Raw genomic sequence first — 21866 nt, forward strand, 5'->3', positions numbered from 1 at the left:
AATTTGAAGATTAGCCATGGGAAGTGTTGAGACCATTTTAGTGCAATTTTGTTAATGTTGAAACCAAATAATTTGAAGATTAGCCATGGGAAGTGTTGAGACCATTTTAGTGCAAATTTGTTAATGTTGAAAAAAAATAATTTGAAGATTAGCCATGGGAAGTGTTGAGACCATTTTAGTGCAAATTTGTTAATGTTGGAACCAAATAATTTGAAGATTAGCCATGGGAAGTGTTGAGACCATTTTAGAGCAAATCTGTTAATGTTGGAACAAAATAATTTGAAGATTAGCCTTGGGAAGTGTTGAGACCATTTTAGTGCAAATTTGTTAATGTTGGAACAAAATAATAGAAGATTAGCCATGGGAAGTGTTGTGACCATTTTAGAGCAAATTTGTTAATGTTGAAACCAAATAATTTGAAGATTAGCCATGGGAAGTGTTGAGACCATTTTAGTGCAAATTTGTTAATGTTGGAACAAAATAATTTGAAGATTAGCCATGGGAAGTGGTGAGACCATTTTAGTGCAAATTTGTTAATGTTGGAACCAAATAATTTAAAGATTAGCCATGGGAAGTGTTGAGTCCATTTTAGTGCAAATTTGTTAATGTTGGAACCAAATAGTTTAAAGATTATACATGGGAAGTGTTGAGACCATTTTAGTGCAAATATGTTACTGTTGGAACAAAATAATTTGAATCATATACAATGGATGTGTTTAGTCAAATGTACAAAAAATTGTTTCTGATTGAACAAATTTCGGTCAATATTATCGTTTTGCAGTGTTGAGACCAATTAAGTGCAAATTTTTAAATTTTGGAAACAAATAGATTGAATATTAGACAAGTGACGTGTTGAGTCCATTTTAGTGCAAATTTTTTAATGTTGGAACCAAATAACTTGAAGATTAGCCATGGGAAGTGTTGAGACCATTTTAGTGCAAATTTGTTAATGTTGGAACCAAATAATAGAAGATTAGCCATGGGAAGTGTTGTGACCATTTTAGAGCAAATTTGTTAATGTTGTAATCAAATAATTTGAAGATTAGCCATGGGAAGTGTTGAGACCATTTTAGTGCAAATTTGTTAATGTTGGAACAAAATAATTTGAAGATTAGCCATGGGAAGTGCTGAGACCATTTTAGTGCAAATTTGTTAATGTTGGAACCAAATAATTTAGAGATTAGCCATGGGAAGTGTTGAGTCCATTTTAGTGCAAATTTGTTAATGTTGGAACCAAATAGTTTTAAGATTAGCCATGGGAAGTGTTGAGACCATTTTACTGCAAATTTGTTAATGTTGGAACCAAAAAGTTTGAAGATTAGCCATGGGAAGTGTTGAGACCATTTTACTGCAAATTGTTAATTACCAAATAATTTGAAGATTATCCATGGGAAGTGTTGAGACCATTATAGTGAAAATTTGTTAATGTTGTAACCAAATAATTTGAAGATTAGCCATGGGAAGTGTTGAGACCATTTTACTGCAAATTTGTTAATGTTCGATCAAAATAATTTGAAGATTAGCGTTGGGAAGTGTTGAGACCATTTTAGTGCAAATTTGTTAATGTTGGAACCAAATAGTTTGAAGATTAGACATGGGAAGTGTTGAGACCATTTTACTGCAAATTTTTTAATGTTGGAACAAAATAACTTGAAGAACCATTTTAGTGCGAATTTGTTAATGTTGGAACCAAATAATAGAAGATTAGCCATGGGAAGTGTTGTGACCATTTTAGAGCAAATTTGTTAATGTTGAAACCAAATAATTTGAAGATTAGCCATGGGAAGTGTTGAGACCATTTTAGTGCAAATTTGTTAATGTTGGAACAAAATAATTTGAAGATTAGCCATGGGAAGTGCTGAGAGCATTTTAGTGCAAATTTGTTAATGTTGGAACCAAATAATTTAGAGAATAGCCATGGGAAGTGTTGAGTCCATTTTAGTGCAAATTTGTTAATGTTGGAACCAAATAATTTAAAGATTAGCCATGGGAAGTGTTGAGACCATTTTACTGCAAATTGGAACCAAAAAATTTGAAGATTAGCCATGGGAAGTGTTGAGACCATTTTACTGCAAATTGTTAATTACCAAATAATTTCAAGATTAGCCATGGGAAGTGTTGAGTCCATTTTAGTGCAAATATGTTAATGTTGGAACCAAATAATTTGAAGATTAGCCATGGGAAGTGTTGAGACCATTTTACAGCAAATCTGTTAATGTTGGAACAAAATAATTTGAAGATTAGCCTTGGGAAGTGTTGAGACCATTTTAGTGCAAATTTGTTAATGTTGGAACCAAATAATTTTAAGATGAGCCATTGGAAGTGTTGAGTCCAATTTAGTGCAAATTTGTTAATGTTGGAACCAAATAATTTAAAGATTAGACATGGGAAGTGTTGAGACCATTTTAGTGCAAATTTGTAAATGTTGGAACAAAATAGTTTGAAGATTATCCATGGGAAGTGTTGAGACAATTTTAGTGCAAATTTTTTAATGTTGTAACAAAATAATTTGAAGATTAGCCATTGGAAGTGTTGAGACCATTTTAGTGCAAATTGTTAATGTTGGAAACAAATAATTTGAAGATTAGCCATGGGAAGTGTTGCGACCATTTTACTTCAAATTTGTTAATGTTGGAACCAAATAATTTGAAGATTAGCCATGGGAAGTGTTGAGTCTATTTTAGTGCAAATTGTTAATGTTGGAACCAAATAATTTGAAGATTAGCCATGGGAAGTGTTGAGTCCATTTTAGTGCAAATTGTTAATGTTGGAAACAAATAATTTGAAGATTAGCCATGGGAAGTGTTGAGACCATTTTAGTGCAATTTTGTTAATGTTGTAAACAAATAATTTGAAGATTAGCCATGGGAAGTGTTGAGTACATTTTAGTGCAAATATGTTAATTTTGTAAAAATATAATTTGAAGATTAGCCATGGGAAGTGTTGAGACCATTTTAGTGAAAATTTGTTAATGTTGGAACAAAATAATTTGAAGATAAGCCATGGGAAGTGTTGAGACCATTTTACTGCAAATTTGTTAATGTTGAAACCAAATAACTTGAAGATTAGCCATGGGAAGTGTTGAGACCATTTTAGTGCAAATTTGTTAATGTTGGAACCAAATAATAGAAGATTAGCCATGGGAATTGTTGTAACCATTTTAGAGCAAATTTGTTAATGTTGAAACCAAATAATTTGAAGATTAGCCATGGGAAGTGTTGAGACCATTTTAGTGCAAATTTGTTAATGTTGGAACAAAATAATTTGAAGATTAGCCATGGGAAGTGATGAGACCATTTTAGTGCAAATTTGTTAATGTTGGAACCAAATAATTTAAAGATTAGCCATGGGAAGTGTTGAGTCCATTTTAGTGCAAATTTGTTAATGTTGGAACAAAATAATTTAAAGATTAGCCATGGGAAGTGTTGAGACCATTTTACTGCAAATTTGTTAATGTTGGAACCAAATAATTTGAAGATTAGCCATGGGAAGTGTTGAGACCATTTTACTGCAAATTGTTAATTACCAAATAATTTGAAGATTAGCCATGGGAAGTGTTGAGACCATTTTAGTGCAAATTTTTTAATGTTCGAAACAAATAATTTGAAGATTAGCCATGGGAAGTGTTGAGACCAGTTTACAGCAAATCTTTTAATTTTGAAACAAAAAAATTTGAAGATTATCCATGGGAAGTGTTGAGACCATTTTAGTGCAAATTTGTTAATGTTGGAACCAAATAATTTAAAGATTAGCCATTGGAAGTGTTGAGACCAATTTAGTGCAAATTTGTTAATGTTGGAACCAAATAATTTGAAGATTATCCATAGGAAGTGTTGAGACCATTTTACTGCAAATTTGTTAATGTTGGAACCAAATAATTTGAAGATTAGCCATGGGAAGTGTTGAGACCATTTTACTGCAAATTTGTTAATGTTGGAACCAAATAATTTGAAGATTAGCCATGGGAAGTGTTGAGACCATTTTAGTGCAAATTGTTAATGTTGGAAACAAATAATTTGAAGATTAGCCATGGGAAGTGTTGAGACCATTTTAGTGCAAATTTGTTAATGTTGGAACCAAATAATTTGAAGATTAGCCATGGGAAGTGTTGAGACTATTTTAGTGCAAATTGTTAATGTTGGAACCAAATAATTTGAAGATTAGCCATGGGAAGTGTTGAGACCATTTTAGTGCAAATTTTTAATTACCAAATAATTTTAAGATTAGACATGGGAAGTGTTGAGTCCATTTTAGTTCAAATTTGTTAATGTTGGAACCAAATAATTTTAATATTAGCCATGGGAAGTGTTGAGACCATTTTACTGCAAATTTTTAAATTTTTGAAACAAATAATTTTAAGATTAGCCATGGGAAGTGCTGAGACCATTTTAGTGCAAATTTGTTAATGTTGGAACCAAATAATTTAAAGATTATCCATGGGAAGTGTTGAGTCAAATTTAGTGCAAATTTGTTAATGTTGGAACCAAATAATTTGAAGATTAGCCATAGGAAGTGTTGAGACCATTTTACTGCAAATTTGTTAATGTTGGAACAAATTAATTTGAAGATTAGCCATTGGAAGTGTTGAGACAATTTTAGTGCAAATTTGTTAATGTTGGAACCAAATAATTTGAAGATTAGCCATTGGAAGTGTTGAGACCATTTTAGTGCAAATTGTTAATGTTGGAACTAAATAATTTTAAGATTAGCCATGGGAAGTGTTGAGACCATTTTAGTGCAAATTTGTAAATGTTGGAACCAAATAATTTGAAGATTAGCCATGGGAAGTGTTGAGACTATTTTAGTGCAAATTGTTAATGTTGGAACCAAATAATTTGAAGATTAGCCATGGGAAGTGTTGAGACCATTTTAGTGCAAATTTTTAATGTTGGAACCAAATAATTTGAAGATTAGCCATGGGAAGTGTTGAGACCATTTTAGTGCAAATTTGTTAATGTTGTAAAAAAATAATTTGAAGCTTAGCCATGGGAAGTGTTGAGACCATTTTAGTGCAAATTTGTTAATGTTGTAAAAAAATTATTTTAAGATTAGCCATGGGAAGTGTTGATAAAATTTTAGTGCAAATTTGTTAATGTTGGAACCAAATAATTTGAAGATTAGCCATGGGAAGTGTTGAGACCATTTTAGAGCAAATCTGTTAATGTTGGAACAAAATAATTTGAAGATTAGCCTTGGGAAGTGTTGAGACCATTTTAGTGCAAATTTGTTAATGTTGTAACCAAATAATTTGAAGATTAGACATGGGACGAACCTCTCCTACTCCTTAAAATATCATTGTATTACTTGAATCCCATTCACATCAGCCACTCGGCCTCATGATTCACAGACCTAATATTACACCCCCCTTCTTCTTCAATCTTATTATTAAAGAGAGAAGCTGAACTACTGGCAGTAATTTGGGAAGTGTTGAGACCATTTTAGTGCAAATTTTTTAATGTTGGACCAAATAATTTGAAGATTAGCCATGGGAAGTGTTGAGACCATTTAAGTTCAAATTTTTTAATGCTGAAACCAAATAATGTGAAGATTAGCCATGGGAAGTGCTGAGACCATGTTAGTGCAAATTTGTTAATGTTGGAACCAAATAATTTGAAGATTAGCCATGGGAAGTGTTGAGACCATTTTAGTGCAAATTTCTGAATGTTGGAACCAAATAATTTGAAGATTAGCCATTGGAAATGTTGAGACCATTTTAGTGCAAATTTGTTAATGTTGAAACCAAATAATTTGAAGATTAGCCATGGGAAGTGTTGAGACCATTTTAGTGCAAATTTCTTAATGTTGAAACCAAATAAATTGAAGATTAGCCATGGGAAGTGTTGAGACCATTTTAGTTCAAATTTGTTAATGTTGGAACCAAATAATTTGAAGATTAGACATGGGAAGTGTTGAGACCATTTTAGTGCAATTTTGTTAATTTTGGAAACAAATAATTTGAAGCTTATCCATGGGAAGTGTTGAGACCAATTTAGTTCAAATTTGTTAATGTTGGAAAAAAATAATTTGAAGATTAGCCATGGGAAATGTTGAGACCATTTTAGTGCAAATTTGTTAATGTTGGAACAAAATAATTTGAAGATTAGCCATGGGAAGTGTTGAGACCATTTTAGTGCAAATCTGTTAATGTTGTAACAAAATAATTTGAAGATTAGCCATGGGAAGTGTTGAGATCATTTTAGTGGAAATTTGTTAATGTTGTAACCAAATAATTTGAAGATTAGCCATGGGAAGTGTTGAGACCATTTTACTGCAAATTTGTTAATGTTGTAACCAAATAAATTGAAGATTAGCCATGGGAAGTGTTGAGACCATTTTAGTGCAAATTTGTTAATGTTGGAACCAAATAATAGAAGATTAGCCATGGGAAGTGTTGAGACCATTTTAGTGCAAATTTGTTAATGTTGAAACCAAATAATTTGAAGATTAGCCATGGGAAGTGTTGAGACCATTTTAGTGCAAATTTGTTAATGTTGGAACAAAATAATTTGAAGATTAGCCATGGGAAGTGCTGAGACCATTTTAGTGCAAATTTGTTAATGTTGGAACCAAATAATTTAAAGATTAGCCATGGGAAGTGTTGAGTCCATTTTAGTGCAAATTTGTTAATGTTGGAACAAAATAATTTAAAGATTAGCCATGGGAAGTGTTGAGACCATTTTACTGCAAATTTGTTAATGTTGGAACCAAATAATTTGAAGATTAGCCATGGGAAGTGTTGAGACCATTTTAGTGCAAATTGTTATTTACCAAATAATTTGAAGATTATCCATGGGAAGTGTTGAGACCATTTTAGTGCAAATTTGTTAATGTTGGAACCAAATAATTTGAAGATTAGCCATGGGAAGTGTTGAGACCATTTTAGTGCAAATTTGTTAATGTTGTAACCAAATAAATTGAAGATTAGCCATGGGAAGTGCTGAGACCATTTTAGTGCAAATTTGTTAATGTTGGAACCAAATAATTTTAAGATAAGCCATGGGAAGTGTTGAGACCATTTTAGTGCAAATTTGTTAATGTTGGAACCAAATAATTTGAAGATTAGCCATGGGAAGTGTTGAGACCATTTTACTGCAAATTTGTTAATGTTGGAACCAAATAATTTGAAGATTAGCCATGGGAAGTGTTGAGACCATTTTAGTGCAAATTTGTTAATGTTGGAACCAAATAATTTGAAGATTAGCCATTGGAAGTGTTGAGACCATTTTAGTGCAAATTGTTAATGTTGGAAACAAATAATTTGAAGATTAGCCATGGGAAGTGTTGAGACCATTTTAGTGCAAATTTGTTAATGTTGGAACCAAATAATTTGAAGATTAGCCATGGGAAGTGTTGAGTCTATTTTAGTGCAAATTGTTAATGTTGGAACCAAATAATTTTAAGATTAGCCATGGGAAGTGTAGATACCATTTTACTGCTAATTGTTAATTACCAAATAATTTTAAGATTAGCCATGGGAAGTGTTGAGTCCATTTTAGTGCAAATTTGTTAATGTTGGAACCAAATAATTTGAAGATTAGCCATGGGAAGTGTTGAGACCATTTTAGAGCAAATCTGTTAATGTTGGAACAAAATAATTTGAAGATTAGCCATGGGAGGTGCTGAGACCATTTTAGTGCAAATTTGTTAATGTTGGAACCAAATAATTTTAAGATTAGCCATGGGAAGTGTTGAGTCCATTTTAGTGCAAATTTGTTAATGTTGGAACCAAATAATTTGAAGATTAGACATCGGAAGTGTTGAGACCATTTTACTGCAAATTTGTTAATGTTGGAACAAAATAGTTTGAAGATTAGCCATGGGAAGTGTTGAGACCATTTTACGGCAAATTTGTTAATGTTGGAACAAAATACTTTGAAGATTAGCCAGTGGAAGTGTTTATACCATTTTATTGCAAATTGTTAATGTTGGAACCAAATAATTTCAAGATTAGCCATGGGAAGTGTTGCGACCATTTTAGTGCAAATTTGTTAATGTTGGAAAAAAATAATTTGATGATTTTCCATGGGAAGTGTTGAGACCATTTTATTGCAAATTGTTAATGTTGGAACTAAATAATTTTACTATTAGCCCTTGTATTTGTTGAGACCATTTTCGTGCAAATTTGGTAATTTTTGAAACAAATAATTTGTAGTTTATCCATGGGAAGTGTTGAGACCATTTTATTGCAAATTTTTTACTTTTGTAAAAAAATTATTTTAATCTTATCAATTGGATGTTTTGAGAAAAATTTACTGAAAATATGTATATTTTGAAAAAAAATTATTATAAGATTATACATGGGAAGTGTTGATAACATTTTTGATCAATTATGTTAATGTTGCAAAAAAATAATTTGAAGATTAGCCATGGGAAGTGTTGAGACAATTTTAGAGCAAATCTGTTAATGTTGGAACAAAATAATTTGAAGATTAGCCTTGGGAAGTGTTGAGACCATTTTAGTGCAAATTTGTTAATGTTGGAACCAAATAATTTGAAGATTAGCCATGGGAAGAACCTCTCCTACTCCTTAAAATATCATTGTATTAATTGAATCACATTCACATCAGCCACTCGGCATCATTATTAACACACCTAAGCTTACACCCCCCCCCCTTCTTCTTCAATATTATTTTTAAAGAGAGAAGCTGAACTACTGGCAGTAATTTGGGAAGTGTTGAGACCATTTTAGTGCAAATTTTTTAATGTTGGACCAAATAATTTGAAGATTAGCCATGGGAAGTGTTGAGACCATTTAAGTGCAAATTTTTTAATGCTGGAACCAAATAATTTGAAGATTAGCCATGGGAAGTGCTGAGACCATTTTAGTGCAAATTTTTTAATGTTGGAACCAAATAATTTGAAGATTAGCCATGGGAAGTGTTGAGACCATTTTACTGCAAATTTTTTAATGTTGGAACCAAATAATTTGAAGATTACCCATGGGAAGTGTTGAGACCATTTTATTGCAAATTTTTTAATGTTGAAACCAAATAATTTGAAGATTAGCCATGGGAAGTGTTGAGACCATTTTAGTGCAAATTTCTTAATGTTGAAACCAAATAATTTGAAGCTTAGCCATGGGAAGTGTTGAGACCATTTTAGTGCAAATTTGTTAATGTTGGAAACAAATAATTTGAAGATTAGCCATGGGAAGTGTTGAGACCATTTTAGTGCAAATTTGTTAATGTTGTAACCAAATAATTTGAAGATTAGCCATGGGAAGTGTTGAGACCATTTTAATGCAAATTTGTTAATGTTGTAACAAAAAAGTTTGAAGATTAGCCATGGGAAGTGTTGAGACAATTTTACTGCAAATTTGTTAATGTTGGAACCAAATAGTTTGAAGATTAGCCATGGGAAGTGTTGAGACAATTTTACTGAAAATTTGTTAATGTTGTAACCAAATAATTTGAAGATTAGCCATTGGATGTGTTTATACCATTTTAGTGCAAATTGTTAATGTTGTAACAAAATAATTTCAAGATTAGCCATGGGAAGTGTTGAGACCATTTTAGTGCAAATTTGTTAATGTTGGAACCAAATAATTTGAAGATTAGCCATGGGAAGTGTTGAGACCATTTTAGTGCAAATTTGTTAATGTTGGAAACAAATAATTTGAAGATTAGCCATGGGAAGTGTTGAGTCCATTTTAGTGCAAATTTGTTAATGTTGTAAACAAATAATTTGAAGATTAGCCATGGGAAGTGTTGAGAACATTTTAGTGCAAATTTGTTAATGTTGAAAAAAAATAATTTGAAGATTATCAATGGGAAGTGTTGAGACAATTTTAGTGAAAATTTGTTAATGTTGGAACAAAATAATTTGAAGATTAGCCATGGGAAGTGTTGAGACCATTTTAGTGCAAATTTGTTAATGTTGAAAACAAATAATTTGAATCTTAGCCATGGGAAGTGTTTAGACCATTTTAGTTAAAATTTTTTAATTTTGAAAAAAAATAATTTGAAGATTAGCCATGGGAAGTGTTGAGACCATTTTAGTGCAATTTTGTTAATGTTGGAACCAAATAATTTGAAGATTAGCCATGGGAAGTGTTGAGACCATTTTAGAGCAAATCTGTTAATGTTGTAACTAAATAATTTGAAGATTAGCCATGGGACGTGTTGAGACCATTTTAGTGCAAATTTGTTAATGTTGGAACCAAATAATTTGAAGATTAGCCATGGGAAGAACCTCTCCTACTCCTTAAAATATCATTGTATTACTTGAATCAAAGTCACATCAGCCACTCGGCATCATTATTAACAGACCTAATATTACACCCCCCCCTTATTCTTCACTCGTATTATTAAAGAGAGAAGCTGAAATACTGGCAGTAATTTGGGAAGTGTTGCGACCATTTTAGTGCAAATTTTTTAATGTTGGACCAAATAATTTGAAGATTTGCCATGGGAAGTGTTGAGACCATTTAAGTGCAAATTTTTTAATGCTGGAACCAAATAATTTGAAGATTAGCCATGGGAAGTGCTGAGAGCATTTTAGTGCAAATTTGTTAATGTTGTAAACAAATACTTTGAAGATTAGCCATGGGAAGTGTTGAGACCATTTTAGTGCAAATTTCTTAATGTTTGTACCAAATAATTTGAAGATTAGCCATGGGAAATGTTGAGACCATTTTAGTGCAAATTTGTTAATGTTGAAACCAAATAATTTGAAGATTAGCCATGGGAAGTGTTGAGACCATTTTAGTGCAAATTTCTTAATGTTGAAACCAAATAATTTGAAGCTTAGCCATGGGAAGTGTTGAGACCATTTTAGGGCAAATTTGTTAATGTTGTAACCAAATAATTTGAAGATTATCCATGGGAAGTGTTGAGACCATTTTACTGCAAATTTGTTAATGTTGTAACCAAATAATTTGAAGATTAGCAATGGGAAGTGTTGAGACCATTTTAGTGCAAATTTGTTAATGTTGTAACCAAATAATTTGAAGATTAGCCATGGGAAGTGTTGAGACCATTTTACTGCAAATTTGTTAATGTTGGAACCAAATAGTTTGAAGAATAGCCATGGGAAGTGTTGAGACCATTTTACTGCAAATTTGTTAATGTTGGAACCAAATAATTTGAAGATTAGCCATTGGAAGTGTTGAGACCATTTTAGTGCAAATTGTTAATGTTGGAACCAAATAATTTCAAGATTAGCCATGGGAAGTGTTGAGACCATTTTAGTGCAAATTTGTTAATGTTGGAACCAAATAATTTGAAGATTAGCCATGGGACGTGTTGAGACCATTTTAGTGCAAATTTGTTAATGTTGTAACCAAATAATTTGAAGATTAGCCATGGGAAGTGTTGAGTCCATTTTAGTGCATATTTTTTAATGTTGTAACCAAATAATTTGAAGATTAGCCATGGGAAGTGTTGAGTCCATTTTAGTGCATATTTGTTAATGTTGGAAACAAATAGTTTGAAGATTAGCCATTGGAAGTTTTGAGACCAATTTAGTGCAAATTTTTTATTGTTTGAACAAAATAATTGTAATAATATCCATGGGAAGTGTTGAGACCATTTTAGTGAAAATTTGTTATTGTTGGAACCAAATAATTTGAAGATTAGCCATGGGAAGTGTTGAGACCATTTTACTGCAAATTTGTTAATGTTGGAACAAAATAATTTCAAGATTAGCCATGGGAAGTGTTGAGACCATTTTAGTGCAAATTTGTTAATGTTGTAACAAAATAATTTCAAGAATAGCCATGGGAAGTGTTGAGACCATTTTAGTGCAAATTTGTTAATGTTGGAACCAAATAATTTGAAGATTAGCCATGGGAAGTGTTGAGACCATTTTAGTGCAAATTTGTTAATGTTGGAACCCAAATAATTTGAAGATTAGCCATGGGAAGTGTTGAGACCATTTTAGTGCAAATATGTTAATGTTGGAACCACATAATTTGAAGATTAGCCATGGGAAGTGTTGAGACCATTTTAGTGCAAATTTGTTAATGTTGAAACCAAATAATTTGAAGATTAGCCATGGGAAGTGTTGAGACCATTTTAGTGCAAATTTGTTAATGTTGTACCAAAATAATTTGAAGATTAGCCATTGGAAGTGTTGAGACCATTTTATTGCAAATTTGTTAATGTTGGAACCAAATAATTTGAAGATTAGCCATGGGAAGTGTTGAGTCCATTTTAGTGCAAATTTGTTAATGTTGGAACCAAATAGTTTGAAGATTAGCCATGGGAAGTGTTGAGACCATTTTACTGCAAATTTGTTAATGTTGGAACAAAATTATTTGAAGATTAGACATGGGAAGTGCTGAGTCCATTTTAGTGCAAATTTGTTAATGTTGGAACCAAATAATTTCAAGATTAGCCATGGGAAGTGTTGAGACCATTTTAGTGCAAATTGTTAATGTTGGAACTAAATAATTTGAAGATTAGCCATGGGAAGTGTTGAGACCATTTTAGTGCAAATTTGTTAATGTTGGAACCAAATAATTTGAAGATTAGCCAATGGAAGTGTTGAGACCATTTTAGTGCAAATTGGTTAAGTTGGAACCAAATAATTTGAAGATTAGCCATGGGAAGTGTTGAGACCATTTTAGTGCAAATTTGTTAATGTTGGAACCAAATAATTTGAAGGTTATGCATTAAAAAATCCTGTAAAATAATGAATTTAGTTTACGTTGTGTGTAAATTCAAAAAGCTTAATATATTAAAGTATCTTATTTCAAAATGTAGTGAATCTTTATCTTTCTGTACCTCAGTGTCTAACTGTATCTCAACTAGGTTTTCAACTCTCTTCAATAGAGGTGTATAAAAACCAGTGGTTGTGGAATATCTGCAGAAGGCTCATTAGAACAAACATTCAAAGTTAACACGAACTCTTAAAAAAAAGGGAGTGCAAGAATCTTCGCTATAGGGTAGAAATGTGGTCGAACTGAAATTTTGAACAAGCGGATCTGTTAAAGATAATGAAAAGCTATTTGTATAACTTCACAGTTTCAAAGGCCATAGTGTTGTGTGGTGACGGATTCATCAATTAACATATATGTATTCATAACAAAGCGAACATACTATTTGAATATACGATTATGGATACCCTATTAAAACATAGAACAACCTTTCAACATACTATTAGCGGAACATATATTTATAAACAACTATTTGTAGTCTTCATTCATTTATGTTCAGCATTACGTTCTTTCACCAACTGTTAGTGACAGACCAAAGATTATAGGTAACTTATAAGAACGGGAACTGAAATTAGTGTCGACAAAAAAAAACTATCAATGCTATCTAGCATTTGGCAACACTTGGCATTTTTCAGAATAATTCATTTAATTCGTTTAATTGGTAAAATTAGGATAGTAATAAGTGTCTGATCTCATTTCCTTACAAAAAAAAACTACTACAAAGGTTGAAAAAATGTCAAGTGTCGCCAAACGCTAGATGGCGTTGATAGATTTTTTTTTATAGACATTAATGCCAATTCCCACTCTTATGATTTACCATTACTCGTTGGAACAGGTCAGTGGACCATATTTTGTAGCGTTCTCGAAGCCTACAAATTGTGTTTATACGACCAAATTTTTGATCATTTCGTTACATACCCTTCAGGTCAATACAGAGGGCGGGGGGAGGGGGGAGAATTCATCCATCTTAGACCCTTTTTTGCATTCCAGCACCATCTCTGGCTAGGCCAAATCCATTTAATTTTTTTTTTCAACCCTCTTTTCTTTTGTTAAGCTATATAGATGGCCAGAATTTTCTTTCGGTTGCTCTGGGATTCTGCTTTATTAGGTACAAGAAGAAACCTACATTTATTATTCTTTCAAAGAAATCTTTGATATATATACAAAAGTTATACCTAAACAATAGCAAATGAATTTTTGGTAGAAATTACAAGCTCTTTGTGACTAGAAAGATACCTAAAGGTCTGTTCATGATGGACATGAGCACGTTCTTTTCTGTCATGGATCTTGTCCCTCCAGTATCTGTTGTTCATGCCCAAGCTATGATCAATGAAGTAGCAAACAGAACACTCTTGACTGGCCTCCAATCTTTGGCATGGAATGTCTTTTGCAGCCCAATAATTCACTTTGGAAGCCCGGCAAAATCTCCCTACGCAAAAGGCATCTAATTTAAAAAGTCAAAGTACGCGCTCATTGTTCTTCTCTATGGGTGTGAGACCTGGTCACTGAAAGCACCGGAAACATTAAGTGTGGGCATACGATATTTATTCGAAGAGTATCCGACCACAATTTTTTTTCCACAAACAAATGAAGCTAGGGAGACACGATTTGGTGCATGTATGCAGAAGGTCCTAGAGGGCATGCTTGAACTTTTCCCTGTCTACAGAAACTGTCAGTTACCGGCAGACCGCCGATGAGTGAAGAAGTACTTTAAGTGCCATCAGATATTGTTTTGACAAAACGACAGAAAAACTGTAATAACACCACTGTATTAAATTTTGTGTAAAGCTTGGTAATTTCCAAGTAGAAACAATACGGAAGATCTAACAGGCCTTCGGTACGAAGCAATGAGCACCAGACAGATAAAGAAGCAGTAAACCACCTCAAATATGGCCGCGTATCAGTGGAGAGTGGAGCACGTTCTGGTAGGCCCTCAAGATCCAGAAATGAGATCGTCATTGACGAAGTGAGGATCCTGGTGATGCAGGATCGTTGAATCTCGATCAGAAAACTTTCAGACATGGTGCCATCAACATTGCATCCGTTCATTTCATTTTGACCGAGAATTTGGCCGTAGGAGAATCTCGGCAAAGTTCGTGACAATCCTTTGTGGGGATCCCTACTCTCCCAACATGGCTCCGTTTGACTTGCGGCTGTCAATATAAATGAAAAGGACCAGATTTCAGTCCATAGAAGACATACCCAATTCAATGGACCAGCTGTGCTCCATCTCAAAAGAGGCGCCCCAGCACTGCTTCCGACAGTGGCAGAACCGTTGGGAGAACTGTGTGGCAGCCCAAGGGGAACTATTTTGAGCGAGATTAGTGTAAAAATGTTGCATCTGACTAATAGTTCTTTTTTTTTAATGAGTAAAAGGTGGATACTTTTTTGATAAGCCTCGCGTTCCATCACAAATGCCTGTAATATGTGCTAGGCATTTGTTTTTCCGACACACTCGAAGAACGAAATCAGGGGAAGATTTGGGGATAACCCACTTTTCTCTGAGGCTAGGCGTCTGTGGTGATTTCGTTTCATAATACAAAAATCGGAACACCAAAGAAAACATAAAACATAGAAAACACAGCTAAAAAAAAAACATGGTTGACAAGTTTGACCTTGAGCCTACTGAAGATTTTCTGAAATTCGGCAAACGTTGGGATCATCACTGGATTCGAATCATGGAGCCTGTTATCCTCGAGCAATATCTCCTCTGCAATATGCCATGATGAGTCTCAATGCGGCTCGAACGAGCAACAAGCAAAAGGAAGTAATTCGTACACTCAAAATAAGATTTAGCTAAGTTCCACAGCAAGATAGGGCCAGTTTAAAACTTCAATTTGAGCTTTTTTGGAATGTAGCGAAAGCAGACCAATTAGAGAACTTCACTATCAATCATTATCTGCGTCAAAAACTTAAATATAAACTTAAACAAACATAAAACTTAAAACATAAACATAAAATTCAAATATAAGGTCAAAAATTCAGTCTTGCTGTTTGCAAGTAATACCAAACTAAAAATGTTGCTCTCTAGCTACTACAGGGTCACTAGTTACTATCACTAGTTAGGGTCAGTTACTACAATACAGACTTTAATGAAATTTTTCTTCGAAGTTATAGGATACTATATCCTGTCACACTGTCGTACGACGATAGTCATTTGCCACTCAAATATAGTGCAAATTTTCTATTTGATCAAGCCAGAAGAAGCTAGTTCGATATTATGAATAGATCCGAAGTTAGTAAATTAATGAAGCGGCAATTAATACCGCTTGGTGACACATTTTTACCTGATAAGTCATGTAGGCCATAGAAGATCAATGATTAATGTAGTGAAACTTTGACGTTAGTTCAATATCCTTGTAAATCGGCTTAAAGCAATTTAGGCTTAAATATATTAAACGAACATAGACTTAAGCGGCGAACGGACACATGTTTTTTAGTTACAAAAACGAGGGATTATTCAACACAGTTGAACACAACTATGCCACCTTTTGACAGGGGAAATATTTCAGATTAACACTCATTTTAAGCATCTTTTAAAGTGCCTCAATTTAATTAATTTAATTTAATCATTTTAAAGTGCCTCAATTTAATTAATTCGAGAGTTTGACTCAACAAAAGCAATAAGGACTTTGGAAACGCTTCTTTGTGAGGTTTAAGCTCAATAAATCTCACTCAATATGCATGCTAATGCCTTAGTTTAACAAATTTCCTTCAGTGAGTGTCAGTGTTGAAATTTTTTTTTAAATTAAAAAAATTTAATTTAATTTTTAAATTTAATTCGCCAAAAAAATGCCTCCTTTCCATGACATGTCAGCTTGTCAAAAGCATTATCACACTCTTAAAGGTTTTGCAACTATGGAAGAAAATACCACGGCTCTCCTGTATAAGCTTAACATTTAATATATTAATAAAATTTAATATTTTAATAACAACTTCTCCTAGTTATATATCTTCGTTTTGTATTTTCATAAAAATGCAACATTGATTTTTCTATTAGTGCTGGTTACCGCTTAAATAGTCAACTTTCTCTAAAAAATTCCAACTTATTTTTTCTGTTTATTTGAATCAAATATAAAATAAACCCTTTATAACCAAATATAAATATAAACAAACCAAATATAAAAAATAAAATATAAAATAAAAAACAAATATAAATAAAACCTTAATTATTACTAGTCTGTAAATAAGAAAGACGCCAACTAATTTTCAAAGAGACATAATTTAAGTATTCCATGATGCAGAAACCAGAATATCAAAACCAGAAACGGGATTGACTGTAAAACCAAAATTTAAAAAAGTATGCAAAAAAGATGTAGATGTATGGGACTTGAGAACTGCAGTAACGTCCTACTTTGCTACTTAAATGTTTTCTCCCTACTCTATAGGCCACAATACATCTCAGGAAATGTTCAAATTGCAGCATGACAAATTAGTTCTTCATTTAATTGAAATTTTAGGAGATGTTTCATATTTCTGTATGGTAAAAAATTCGTTCTTTTTATAATTTAAAACGTGGAGAATACCTTCAAAAACTTCTGGTGCCATCCAGGCTGCACTTCCTTTATTGTTTGTCATATGGCTTTTGGCATCACATGCTGTTCCAAAGTCAGCAATTTTCAAAACTTGGCCACCTTTCACTAGAAGTAAATTGGGAGGCTTGAGATCTCTGTGTATTACTGGCCGAGGCTGAATTCCATGCAGGTAGGCAACACCTCTTGAACATTGTAATACCCAGTTTATTGCATGTCCAGCTGTGTACGGTATATGTTTCTTGTTGTGCAATACTGAAAAAAATTAAGCTTAAATTTATTTTTATTCAAAACAAAGACATAAAAAATAGGATATGTCCAAACTACTACTACTACTACTACTAACAACTCACCGCAGCACCAAACGGCCTGAGGCCAACACAGGTACGCCCGCTCTTCCTCCATCTAAATCTAGTCAAAGCCTCCCTTTTTACACCTGTCCACGAAGTTCCCATGTCCTTTAAATCTATCTTTATGACGTCCTCCCACCCCAGACGAGGACGCCCTGCTTTCCGTTTAGTCCTAGGCGGTTGCCCGAAAAAAAAATCTTCGGCAATCTGTCATCCTTCATCCGCACAACGTGCCCTAGCCACCTCAACCTTTCTTTCATTATAGCCCTAGAGAGCGGTATTGAACCACATTTTTCGCATAGCCTATTGTTTGAAATACAGTCAGTCAGCCGGGTACCCAGAACAATCCTTAGGCAATTTCTCTGGAAAACATCTAGAGAATCTTCATCCGCTTTTCGGAGCGTCCATGCTTCAGAGCCATATTTGACCACTGTCATCACTGTAGCTTAGAAATGAATAAACACATTTACTCAAAGCCACTAATATATATTATAATACTGACACATCACTGCAAGACCAATCCTCCTGAGGACAACATATGAGTGCAAATTCTTCCCTCAACCTCACTTTATTTAGAGGTTCAAATGGTTCTTGGGTTTTTTTTTAAAAGCTTTGTTTCAAACAAAGTTCAAACAGAACTAAAATATGTCTGATGAAGAGAATAATTTTTCCAGTCAAAGCCAGAGGCATCACTAACCAAGATATTTAGAAGGGGGAAATGAATTTTATGACTGGCTGGTCATTTCTACCAACTGATGTGGGTGAAATTGCTATTAAAACTACTTCAATTTTTTTTTTTTACTAAATATCTTAGACCTTAGCTCCTCCTGTACCTTCAGAGGCACACAGGGCGTCCGTTAACACCCTCCAATCATTGCGCAATTGAGCTGCGGCATAGATGTCCTCCCACTCTGGGATTAAGAATGTATGAAGGGCTCTCCTGTCCCGCTAATATGTCCTGCGCGGCGTGTTTTTGGACCTTCCTCGTCGCCGCGTGTCGTCTGGTTGCCACTGGAGAAGCATATTCGGTAGTCTCGATTCTGGCATACAGATAACATGGCCAAGGTAGCGCCATCTTCGTTGCCTGACTACATCAGCAACATCAGGCTGGTTTGTGCAGTGGCGAATTTCAAAGTTTGTTATCCTATCCTTCGAGTTAATGTTCAGGATACGTCGAAGACAGTTGTTTTCATATGCAGTGAGTCGTTTTTCCTGCTCAGCTGTGAGTTTTAAACATTGCATCGCGTACGTCAAGATCGGAAGTTGCTTCTGAAAAGGCGAAGTTTTCGTTGGAGTGAGTACTTCGCTGATCTCCAGACTGGTCGAAGTCATTGAAGTGCCCATCTTGCCAGGGCTATTCGTGTTCGCAGCTCTTTTTCGGAATCGCCACTAAACGAGACGGTGCTGCCAAGACATCGGAAATTTGCGACTTGCTCTATGCTTTCAGTCCCCAACTGGATATTCATCGGTGAGTTAGTGGTTGACATCGCTTTGGTTTTGGGGACGTTGATACGTAACCCAAACTGCTCGGCTCTTTCGGCTAACTTGCATAAAAAGTCTTGAAGTCTGCTTTTGTCTTTCTCCATCAATCCAATATCGTCTGCGAAGTCGAGATCTTGGACTAGTCTGCCTGCAATTTTGATCCCGTATCCATCAATTTGCCTGAACATGTAGTCCACTATGAGAATAAATAAGAATGGAGACAATACGCATTCTTGTTTCACACCTGTCATTACTTTGAAATATCGTGTATTTCCTTCGGAGGTTCTCACGCAGCATTCCGTGTCTTCGTACATTGCTATGATAACCCTATTTACCATCAGCCTATTTACCTAATAAAAAAAAACTGACCCAGTACCCGCGCCACTATTTTATCAACTCCCCTCCCTCATACGTGACGTCCCTGCTCAAAGCTGTGAACATTACAATACTACTATCAGAACTTATGGCAGCAAAAAGCCATCTACGGTCAAAAAGCCAAGCCAACCAGTCCACATCCCTAGTCAGTTCAGACCCTCAAATTACTTTCAGAGTTGAGTTTCAAAACAAAAATGAAATAGAATACAAATGAAAATAAAATATAGTAAAACAGAACATGAATATGACAATAAACAAGCTTAATAAGTACAAATAATCAAGCACAGAGAAGATTCAGTCTAGGGGCGAGTCACAGCATATTTGATAAGGTAAGCAGTTAACTGAATTCTGGGAAAAAAAATTAAATGAAATGAAAATATACTAGCAAGTGAAAATTTTTATTTTTAAGTTAAAGATTTTTCATTTCACTTTAATTATAAAGAGGAAGCCTGCGTGGTCTAAAAAATTATTAACTTCGAAACTAGGGATTATACAGATTAACAGCATATACCTACTTTTACCAACATATTTTCACAATATATGTAATATTTTGTCGTGGGTTCTGATCAATATCGTTTGATATGTAATAAATATAATATCTTATCAATTATTAAACAAAATGGAAAACCCTTCGGTTGGAACCTTGTGATGCAAATATTATTGCAAATATTTTTTGCCAATTAATAGCCAATTAATGCCATAGCCAATAAATGGCTATGATATTAAAATTCTAAGAGCAGCATAAAGCAGATTTTGTTTCTTACAAACAAAAATGAAAAAATCTTTAAACTGTTATCATTCACCTTTCCTATTATTACAAAAGAAATTTATGAATTCACAATTATACCCAAAAAAAAGCTGTAACTATATCAAGTGCTTCAAAAAGATTCAACCACTGCTTGACAAACTGTTATCTCACGTGACCTTTATATATATATATATATATATATATATATATATATATATATATATATATATATATATATATATATATATATATATATATATATATATATATATATATATATATATATATATATATATATATATATATATATATATATATATATATATATATATATATATATATATATATATATATATATATATATATATATATATATATATATATATATATATATATATATATATATATATATATATATATATATATATATATATATATATATATATATCTTCTATTTAATTAGGGTCCCACACCGCCTGTCCAAATAGGACGTTCTTTAGGAAAGGCAATTGAACAAAGTGTTTTCCTTTATATTTTAATTGAGTCCTCCTTAAGGCAAATCCATCTACTGCCGATTGCCCACTTTGAAAAAATGTGGTGCGTCTTATGATTCATTTATCCGAAATAAAAACCTTTCAACTAAATAATCTTCGCTAAACTATATAATTCAACAGCACTACCACATTTTCTATATGCAGCACCTTTTTGAAGATTTACTTACAAACAGATAAACGTAAACTCTGTTCAGTATATTTCACATTTGCAAAATATCAACTTCATTTACCCTCATGGACCCGAAATTTAGCATTAATCTGTAATTAAGAAAGCCGACCCAGCAATAGCTCAATCAAAACGTATTTTGAACCACAATTGCAACATCAGTTTTCATCCATGTATGTATGTTAAAAGTGTTTTAAAAGTTGTTCAGTGTTTTATAGATGTTCTTTATAAATCGTTCTGATAGTTGTGATGTCTCTTCTTTTTTTTTCTCTTTCTCATATTTCTTTTTTTTTGTTGTTTTACATATTCCTTTTTATGTCGTTTAACTAAAAAATTGTTTCTATCCATTTTTGTAACGTTTTTACGAGTCAGACAAACATTTCCTGGGAGGGGGTCAAACCCCCTACCCCCCACCCCCTGGGTACGGCCTTGGTTTTTAGGAATAATTGTTGTTAGTGTTTTATCAGTTTATGTTTAGTTTCGTTTTCCTTTTCGTTTCTTTTTCCTTTCTCTTTCTTTCAATTACTCCACAGATGTCATATATTTTTGTATAATGTGGGTTATAAATAAACTACTATTAAAACCATAACACAAAGGCAACTAGTCAACTAACATGTTTATTAATAAACAGAGCAAATACTTTGTTACTGTATTTACTACTTTTGTCATATATCATAATATTTTTTATTAAATTTTACTTATTCACTCTTTACTTGCTTTTTTCAATCAATACTCTTTGTAAGATAAGCAAGATAAGAAATATGATATTTGTATGACAAGATGCAAATAAAAGTTTATTTTCTTTTAAGTAACTACAGCTCACTCTACAATGCTTCCCAAAATTTTAAACGATCTCTTTCACTTTCTTTCTCAAAGGTTCTCTTTCACTTTCTTTCTCAAAGGTTCTCTTTCACTTTCTTTCTCAAAGGTTCTCTTTCAAAGGTTTTTTTTTCACACAGTTTTTATCAAAAGTCACATCAATCAGTTAGTTAAAAGTCATC

At 33.1% G+C, this 21866-nt stretch overlaps 1 protein-coding gene across 1 annotated transcript in view; it reads right to left on the reverse strand.

Moving 5' to 3' along the window:
* Positions 1 to 21866, reverse strand: part of LOC148955709 (mitogen-activated protein kinase kinase kinase 7-like) — a 72688-nt gene that overhangs the window by 33846 nt on the left and 16976 nt on the right. Inside the window, exon 3 of the mRNA XM_089103604.1 lies at positions 17185 to 17445. Within this exon, the coding sequence (XP_088959730.1) occupies positions 17185 to 17445 (261 nt within the window). The remainder of the gene's footprint in view (positions 1 to 17184; positions 17446 to 21866) is intronic.

The sequence above is a fragment of the Artemia sp. Qi Xiang Cuo genome, chromosome 2 (assembly GCF_049724085.1).
Source record: "Artemia sp. Qi Xiang Cuo chromosome 2, ASM4972408v1, whole genome shotgun sequence".
Taxonomy (NCBI): domain Eukaryota; kingdom Metazoa; phylum Arthropoda; class Branchiopoda; order Anostraca; family Artemiidae; genus Artemia; species Artemia sp. Qi Xiang Cuo.